Genomic DNA, 10172 nt, shown 5'->3' on the forward strand with positions numbered 1-10172 from the left:
ACACACATTCATACAGCACTCTACTACACACACATTCATACAGCACTCTACTAAACACACATTCATACAGCACTCTACTACACGCACATTCATACAGCACTCTACTACACACACATTCATACAGCACTCTACTACATCTGTACAAAGATAATCTGAATCTATAGAGATTAATCAGAGCTTTATCACATTCATACACTGATGGGACACACATGAGAGGCAATTAGGGGTTCAGTGTCTTGCCCATAGACACTTCAACATGTGACTGGTGGTGGAATCAAACCCCCAACTCTCTCATTTGTGGACGAATGATCTAACCACTCAGACACAAACTGTGTCCAGCCTGGCTGTTTCCATACAATTTAAGAAGGTTGGTGGCAACTAGGAGCTTCTGATCAAATGTATTGATTACCTGATCATCAGTCTGAGGAACTATTTTATCAGTTTGCTGCTCTGGAGCACGCAGGTGTGTGTTAACATATCGCCAAGGCAGCAAGACATCAGCAGAGATCTTAGAGAAGCAACTGTTGCTGCCTGTCAATCCATGAAGGGTCAAAGGTCATTTCAAATCGTTTTAGAACCCATCATTTTCAGAAGGATTATTTTAAGATTATTTGTTAAACTGATGACAACTTCCCTAGGAGTGGACATTAGGTCATATCTGGTGGACAGAATAATGTGTATCAATATAGCTGGTTCTAAATCCTCCACTGCTCCTGTTACTTGGGGTTCCACAGGGCACTAGTTTAGGGGCCCTTTTTTTCCCCTTTATACCTGCATCTCTTGAGTTCAGTACTGAGGAAGTATGTAATCCTCTTTCTTTGCCATGCTGTCGACAGTCAGATAAATGTCATTAAAAAGAAAGATGCCCTCTCAATTAGGCCACTTCTTTTGGAGTCTGAATACATCAAACCCTGGGTGTCCTGAAACGTTTTCAGCTTTGCCAAAGATAAATAGAAGCAATTATGTTTGGTCCTATTGTCTACTGTGAACCTTTCCCAGTTGATCTGGACCCACTGGTGCTGCATGTACCATACCATACTATACCATACCATTTTATTTATAGAGCACTTAAAACAGCGACAAGGCCAACCAAAGTTCTGTACAGACAGAACAACAGGCAACACACAAAGCAACATACAAAATGAAGTAAATCAGAATATAGACATAAAAATGTTGCAGATAATGTAAAGCAAGAAGTTTCTGTTATGGGTATTAAATTGGACAGCAATTTATTTTTGTTGTTTTAGATTCCTACATTTGGGCAGAAATCAAGTCCAGTTTTTTATTTGCCTCTGCCACTGATGGATGATTGCCAGTTGTTACTTTGTGTGACCTTCAGGTCGAGGGCTTGATGGATGACATCGACTTCAAAGCAAAGGTGACCAGGACTGAATTTGAAGATCTGTGTGCTGATCTGTTTGAAAGAGTCCCTCATCCGGTGCACGAGGCCCTTACAGCGGCAGAGATGAAGCTGGTCAGTATTTGTAAAACACCACTGCACAGCTTGTTGTCCACTGCTCCCTCTGATCTTAAGAAGGACATTTATTTAGCAGAGATTAGTCCTTGTGGACCAACACGTATGTGCAGCTGTCCTGGATGAACCAGCCCATTTTAATTTAGTCTTGATTCTTTGAGTGGAACTCATGTTAAGATGTTGAGTGTTTAGAGTCTGGCTTGTTTGTGTTAAACCACATTTTCACGGTGATTGGACAGACTGAGCAGTACAAGGATGGTCCACTTGTTACTGCTCAGCCTGCGTGTGACATCAACTGAAAACAGACAACGAGAAAGGACTTTGTGTTTACTGAAAGGATCAAGTTGGTCCTGATGTAAGGAGGCACCTCCTCCAGCTGCCAGCCAGTCATCTTGATCTCTGCATCTCCGCGATGTACTGAACACCCCCCTCACATCATACACCAGCTGCTTCTCCGTGTCCTGCAGTAATGTCTAAATGTCCAGTAGAAGACAGGAACTCAACGCTGATCAGCTGCCAGACCTCAACACAAAGAAACAGATATGCTGCTTACTGTCACTGAACCTGTTGAATGTCCAGATCAACGTTTATTTCTATAACGTAGTGAAATGCAGCTCCTTTGACAAAGTGCTGGACCAACTTTAAAATATGACATGAATATTTAGTGAATTAGAAATGATTGTAAACAACATTAAAGACGATAAGACACGAGGACGCAGTGAAACAAAGTGGTAATAATTGTGAATGAACTCGTCCTGTTTGTGTCGACAGGAAGAAATCGAGCAGGTTATTTTAGTTGGAGGCGCGACTCGTGTCCCGAAGGTCCAGGAAGCGCTGCTGAAAGCTGCCAACAAGTAAGTAAACACAATGTTTCACTTGTCACTTTGTTTTATTGGAAAAAAAAAGATTCCCATGTTTTAACTCTAGACACAAAGAAAAACTGCAGTTTGTCTGAGGGAGTTTTTCCTTTCCACTGTCTCCTTCATGCTTGTTCAAGATGAGAGTTCTGCTCCTCAGATGAATAATGTCCAGTTATTATTTTATAGATGAATCAGTTCAGTTCAGTGTCTGAGACGACTTCTGTTGTGACTTGGTTCTATAGAAATCAACTGAATTGTTTGTTTGTTTGTTTGTGCACAGAGAGGAGCTGGGAAAAAACATCAACGCAGACGAGGCGGCAGCGATGGGTGCTGTGTACCAGGCTGCTGCGCTCAGCAAGGCCTTCAAGGTCAAACCCTTCCTGGTTCGAGATGCGACCGTGTTCCCCATCCAGGTCAGCGCTGCTCCTTGCTCATCACATGAAAATAAACATCTACATGTTCGTTTTCCTTCTTCTTTCGGCTGCTCCTTCTTCAGGGGTCACCACAGTGAACTAACTCATACGAAGACTTGATCCTCGTTTTTACACCAGATGTTCTTCCTGACACACCCACAGACCACCGAGCTACCATCTAGCAGATGTGGAGGGTTATGTGCCTTGCTCAAGGGCCCAGGGTGGGGTAGATGAGGGTGGAGGCAGGTGTGGGTGCTTCACTGTCGAACCTCTTGTTCTGATCTTTACTGTGGAGCTGCTCTTATGAACCAAAGTTCTTTAGTGTCAACTAAAAAGATAGTAATGTTGTTTTGTTCCATTGTGTGTAACGGTCAACTTTACTCCAAAGTCCATACTCAATAATCCAGGTACAAATCCAACATTCAGTCAGGTCACCTGGACAGGTTCTTTCTTTTTTCCAAGACGTTTCGTCCTTTATCCCAAGGACTATTTCAGTCCGAAAAACCAGTTTGCTGTTTTGACAAGATGGATTCTGCTCCCCCGTCCCCCGTTAACTCCTCTAGGTGAAGGACGAAACATCTCGGCAACAAAAAAGAAACCATCCAGATGACCTGACTGAATGTTGCATTTGTACCTGGATTATTGAGCATGAACTTTGGTGTTTTGAACCACTTTAACATGGCTGCCCCAGAGCAGTTGGGGGAGAGGGCGGGCCACAGAGGCCATCTTATCACCAACAAACTGGATTTTTTTTCTACAATGGGAGTGTGGTATTTGTGGGACTCGAGTTTGTTTGTGACTCCTCAGACTGAAGAAGTCCTTTGGATGAAGGATGAAACGTCTGAGCTAAAAAAAAACAACTTTACATTTTGAAACTAAATGAAACGACGTGTCCGTGAAGGCAGCTGGTGAAACAAGCAGCTGGTGTTGAATTGTTTCCTGTTGATCTGGTCCTCCAACATGGCGGCTGCAGTCATTTACAGCCACCAGATAAACACCTGTAGTCTTTTAGTGTTTGTACCGAAAAACTATTAATTGAAACAGCAGAACAGATCTGTTGTGTATTTAATGTCAACCTGATGGAACTCGGGTGGAACAAAAGGTTCTCGCTCCAGGCCCAGAGTCTGAAGGTTCCCTCAGTGGAAGCTGTAGCAGAAGACAACCGGTCGAACGTCAGAGTTCAGGCAGCAGCTGCTGCTCAGCCAAAACCATTAGAGTGAACAAACCAGCATCTTCTGTCGGCTACCTTCCAGTCCTTCGTTACTTCAGACTGTTTTCATGACTTTGACGCAGCTTGTGACTCGTTCTCGGCTGCAGACTGTTGGTTTGAATCTGGAGCTCAGGAATCAAAAGTCGACTTCACGTCATCCCTAGTTTACTGAATGACGCTAAAACTGATCTAACTTGCTGTCTAATCCTTTTTATTCACCGCACTACTGGAAATTCATTCGTTTCTTTAGTTTTTAACAAATAGTTACAGGTTGCGGTTGAATTACCACTGAAGTAGCATTTTCTTTCTATTTTGCCGTTTACTTTCTATAACGGTCTTTGATTTTCTGTTCCTCTTGCATCATCAGAAAAATTCATAGAATATGTATCAAGGTTGAACAGAATGTTCAACTTTATTACTAAACGTGACCCCTGACCTGCCGCGGGGGCTACGTTCCAGAGTCCCCCACAATGCGTGACAATCCATGAAGTAACGGCATTAGATTTATTGTATCTTATATTTTAAGACTTTATAAACCCTTCCCACACTCCTGCAAACCTTTGCCACTCTCAGGTTCACCCTTCTCGTGCAGCGCAGCACTGAAAACTTTAGGCCACACCCCCCTGCTGTGGGCCCCACCCTGGTCTGTATAAATTGCGCTGAGACTGGGAATAGACTCCCAAATAGTGTTTTTCTTCAGCCGTTTATTAGTAGTGATGGGAACAGCAGTTCTTTTGAGTGTACTCCCTAGAATCAGTTCATTAAAATGATTCATTCACTGAATCGTTCAGATCATGCAGTTTATTCATGCAGTCTACGAGTGACACGGCACCATTTCCAAAAAGTACAGGTTACACACTCAACCACTGAACTGAGACAGGAACGAATCAGTTAATAAATTGATTCAGTTCAGTTGGTTCACTCAAAAGATTTGTTCATTTGAACGAATCGTTTGTGAACGACACATCTTAAAGGGCTACACCGATACTCAGAACCTGGGAATACAGTATGTAATTAACGTTATATTTTGTATAGGCTCCGCCCTTTAAGGCTGTCAATAGTGGGTTAAAGGTGAAGCAGGATAGGTCCGTTCAGAACCACAAACACACAGATGTCTGCTTGCGCTCTTTGAAACGATCCTCATTGAGCCTTCAAATCACTCGTAATTACGCATCACTGAATCTGTGAGCCTGAGACTCGCTGAGCAGCAGAGAGAATAATCCCTGCGTCACACTGAAATGTCAAACCCTGCCGCTGTGAGAACAGGCAGCTCAGTGAAACATCTGCATCAACGCTCTGACTAAACTCTGGGGACAGAGTGAGTCAGGGAGAAGCTGGAGACGTCATGCAGATAAAAATGAATGAATGAGCACGGAGAGTCCCAGGAAGCTGCTGTGCAGATGTCCTGCACTGACCGAGCAGAGCCGTGGAGGATGAGATTCCTCTGGTGGAGTGAGCTCCGAGTCCCTCTGGAGGCTGAGATCCAGAGGAAATATATCCTGTAAAACAGCCCGAGTGACAGCCGCTGAGCAGAGGGCGAACAGGTCGACGGACTCGGTGAATGTGAACTGCACCAGCTGAAAATGTAAACGCGCGTTCTGAATATTGGTCCCCAATCAAACCGAGTACCAGACTATCAGGTGTGAAAACGACCTGAGCCTGCTCTCTGACGTGCACAAAAGCATGCTGAGTGGCATGATGCGGCCGTGCACGTGACATAGCAGGAGAGTACATGCACAGAGGAGAGGAGGGGGCTTCCACCTCCACTTGTGCAAGAAGTAGAGGCGTACATTATGTACCACAAAGTCCTGTGATACAGAATTAGATTTATTAAAAAATAAATAAATGAACAGCGGTACAGCCAGGGACGACCGTATTAGATGACTTTATTGTTTTAATTTCATTAATTTTTTTGTATTAGGTGACTTTTTATTGTTTTTGTTTGTTTGTTTGTTTTTATTGTATTGGATAACTTTTTTATTGTACAAAGGGTCAAATGAAAAGGGGTGGATTTGCAATCTGGTACCAAAGTGAGAAGTCGAGCCCCGCCCTCTGTTTGAATCTTTCAGGTGGAGTTTTCGCGGGAGGTGGAGGAGGATGGTGTGAAAACGGTGAAACACAACAAACGCATCTTGTTCCAGAGGATGGCGCCGTACCCCCAGCGTAAAGTCATCACCTTCAACCGCTACAACACTGACTTCACGTTCAACATCAACTACGGAGACCTCCAGTTCCTGAGTCAGACCGGCCTCAGGTGGGCTTCAACATGTTCTGCTCTAGAACTTCAGGAAAGAACTCGATTCACTTCTTTTAATTGACTTAAATAGGATAAATTGCATAAATGAGGAAAATGAATCTTTTTATTAATAATAATAATAATAATAAAAAGTAGGGGTGCACCGATAAATCGGCCCCGATTTTCTTAATTTTGGGAAATCAGCCGATACTTGCATGAGAAACTGATTTTACAGATTTTTTTTGTTTGTTTTAACAACAATTATCTAAACTTTATTTATATTTCAGAGCACGACCTCATGGCCAGTTAAAACCAGTTTGTATTGTTTCTAGGATATTGTTCAAGGCTGTGTTGTTCAATAAAATAAGACTGGAAAATTTAAGGTACATTGTGACGTTATAACACCTGACGGTGTCGCTTATAAAACTGAATCGTATCGGCAGGTCAGACTTTTTAGAAATCGATGATCTGAGATCGGCCATAAAACTGATTGGTGCACCCCTAATAATAATATGAACTTGTTGGATTAAATTTGACATGAAGTCAAATGTGCTTCCAATTGTTGTGACTGATCTTGTGTCTCGGTTGTGTTGCTAGGCCTGTGGCAATAAACAATAAATCAATTAATCGCACGATAAATTAAAATTATCAACCTCGTTTTCATTTTTCAGCTTTATCGTTTCTTCGTGTCTCTCTCTTTCTACTGAAGACACTGGACGACAAAAGGCTCAACTCCGGTGCTCTTCACTGACCCGTCCCTTTCTCTTTTCTCTTTAAAATCTGTTTTAACATCCAAATCGTGTTTTTGGATCGTTAAAAGAAGCTAAGCTACGAGCTAAGCTAACAGGCCGACCTCGGGAATAAACCTCCGTCTCGTCGAAGCTCCAAAATTCACGGTTGAAACCCGTGGCTTCGTGTAAAAAGTTGTTTTTCTTTGCAAAAAGAAGCTGAGAACTTGTTTACTGATTTAAATTTTTTTTATTAAAAGCTTTGTGTGAAAAATGTCGTGCTAAAGAACTCAAACTACACAGAGTATCCGCCATGTCACCATGTCAGCTCATGTCACAAGGGCCCGGTCGTTCCCCAGTCTGTTATGGAAGCACGATGCGTAGTGAACTTCCAGGTCGCACGGATCACCATTGTTTATGAATAAAAACCGTCTTAATTTACTTAGAAAAGTACGTGCTCTATCTCTGCCGATCTTCACGTAACTAATTCACGCCACTCATATTTCCGTTACAAATCATTGGTTGAGGTGATATGCGATGCATTAGAGCTGACCCCCAGCCTGGGCTGAAGGAGGAAAACCCTGCAAGATGCAGAAGGAATTATTTCTGTGGTGGAACAGCGCCGCTCAGTGCTGGAGCTGCAGATCTTCTTAACCAACGGCGTAAATATGTCAATGATTTTACCAGAAATACGAGTGGTGTGAATTAGCAACATGAAAATCTGCAGAGACAGAGCACGTACTTTTCTATGTAAATTAAGACAGTTCTTATTCATAAATGGAATTATACCATTACATTTTCCTTAATCTAGCATATTCAACAGCGATCTGTGTGACCCAGAAGTATTCCTTTTAGCGCAGATAGTTCTAGAACTGCGCCGCTCCAGGTGGCTGCATGTTGGAGCAGCTCTGCTACTTTCATTCTGATGATTGTTTCCTCTGGTATCAGATGCTGTGCAGCTGGAAGGATTTTTACTGAAACTTTTAGTTTTGGACATTTGTTATGATGCGTAACCATGGCAACAAGGCAGTTTTCTACAACCAACAGCTGATTAACATCTCAAAAGCTCAAATAATATCTCAACTACAGCCCCAAATCTCAAATGAGTTGAAAAGGATGTTCTGTGGATGCATTCTCATCTACCTGCCAGCTGTGCTCGAGTGCCTGACCACCGAGATCCTGGAACTAGCAGGAAACACGACTCATGACAGCAGAAGGACAGGATCGTCCCTCAGCACCTACAGTTGGCTGTCCGCAGTGACGAGGAGCTCGGCAGACTGCTGGGAGGAGTGGCCATCGCTCTGGGAGGAGTTCTGCCCTGCATTCAGGCGGTCCTACAGTCCAGGGGAACCGAGAGGCCAGCCGAGTCTGGGTGGACGGATCGGACGGCATCTGCATCCAGTTTCTTAGGATCCACTGTGGGATGGACCTTTACAAGAGATCCTTCCTGTCTACAGCATCAGTATCTATAACATCTCTTAATGAAATGAGGATAACGAGTTACAACAACAAATAATTCCCTTTGGGATTAATAAAGTATTTTTGAATTGAACTGAATTGAATGCACAAATGGCTACACTATATATTGGGTTCCATAACAGATCGGGGAATGACCGGCCACCATCCCATTCTTCTTAAAGAGACACACTGCTCAGCTCTCCATCCTTTATGTCTTTATTCTGATTTACTTCATTTTGTATTTTGCTTTGTGTGTTACCTGTTGTTCTGTCTGTACAGCACTTTGGTTGGCCTTGTAGCTGTTTTAAGTGCTCTATAAATAAAATGGTATCCTTTGGTTCAAACAGTCTTATACTGCTGACAGGTGGTCAAAAAAGGTACTACATGCCAAACAAATCAACATTTCTTCTGAAATTTGACAATAAATTATTGTCAAATTTCGAACAATATTATCATTTATCACAATAATTTCCGAGACGATTAATCACCCAGCTTAATTTGTCATGGTGACGGGACTATATGTTGCAGTTGTTGTGGTTGACGTTGTCTCTGCTGTGTTGCAGTGTGTTTGGCTCTCCTAACCTGACCACGGTGAAGCTGTCTGGAGTGGCTGCTGGCTTCCAGAAACATGCAGATGCGGAGTCCAAGGGAATCAAAGCTCATTTCAACATGGATGAAAGTGGCATCCTCCTCCTGGATCGTGTGAGTTACATTTCACTCAATTCAGATATTTCAGTGACACTTTTTATAATTCATATCTTGCATTGTAGAAAACAAATGAACAAAAGTTTAATTCACTAAAACAGCATTTAAAATACTACTGTCAGTTCCTGTGGTTATATATAAAACACCACCCTTATTGTTTTACTAGATTTTAATATTGCTTCCTCAAATGATTGGATTGGCTGAAGGTTAATCTGTAGGGGGTCAAGGTCATCAATGGCCACTTCCTGGTTCCACCATTGTGCCTGCTGGTTCATGAAGTTGTTCCCTCGACTCTCCAGGATCCGTCACTTTGCACCGCCTCAGACAAGCTAATAAATATGAAGAAAAGTCTAAGTGTTCCTGTACTGTTTGTTGTTTTCAGAGGTTGGGGCAGAACAGCTTGTAACAATTCTCACCAACATCGAGATTAGTTTGTTTTTATTCTTGTATTATAAGGAGAGATGCTCCCAGCAGGTCTTTTGTGCTGCTGATCACTGATACGATCACATGGACTGGCTGTAAATGTTTTGTTTTAGTTGAGATGAATGCTTCATGCTACGTGATCTGGAACATAGGAATCATAAAATCACCGTAATTTGGACAAAACATGTTTTTATTTACTATTTCAAGACAAAAAATATAAATAAACAAAAAACTTGCAGGCACAGTACAGCAACTATTTAGTTAGAAGGACAACTGAAAATATTTAAGTTTACCTGCTGTCAGTGACAGAATGTTCACGCACAGTGTTGCACACTCACACAGTGACTGCTGGACATGGGCACCAGTGACCCCCGCCACCCAAGAAGGAAGAAACGGGTAGAAGATTATGGATGGATGGATGGATGGATGGATGGATGGATGGATGGATGGATGCATGGATGGATGGATGCATGGATGGATGGATGGATGGATGGTCCTCACTTTGTCACAAATACTCAGAACTCAGCAACAGTTCAACTGAAGCATGTATTTTCTTACAATATCCAGTCGTTTGAGTTTCCAGCTGGTTGACGTCGCAGTGAGACGCGCCCTCGCTGTGAGACGCGCCCTCGCTGCGAGACGCGCCCTCGCTGCGAGACGCGCCC

The 10172-nt window shown here is 42.8% G+C and overlaps 1 protein-coding gene across 1 annotated transcript in view; it reads left to right on the forward strand.

Annotated features, from left to right (window-relative positions):
* Window positions 1-9081, forward strand: part of LOC119420228 (hypoxia up-regulated protein 1) — a gene marked incomplete at its 3' end in the record, with an annotated part of 18530 nt that extends 9449 nt beyond the window's left edge. The window contains 5 exon segments of the mRNA XM_037687617.1: window positions 1340-1474; window positions 2246-2328; window positions 2615-2747; window positions 6027-6211; window positions 8943-9081. Of these exon segments, the coding sequence (XP_037543545.1) occupies window positions 1340-1474; window positions 2246-2328; window positions 2615-2747; window positions 6027-6211; window positions 8943-9081 (675 nt within the window).
* Window positions 9082-10172: the final 1091 nt, after the last annotated feature.

This window comes from Nematolebias whitei, chromosome 14, assembly GCF_014905685.2.
Source record: "Nematolebias whitei isolate Nwh7 chromosome 14, NemWhi1, whole genome shotgun sequence".
Classification (NCBI taxonomy): Eukaryota; Metazoa; Chordata; class Actinopteri; order Cyprinodontiformes; family Rivulidae; genus Nematolebias; species Nematolebias whitei.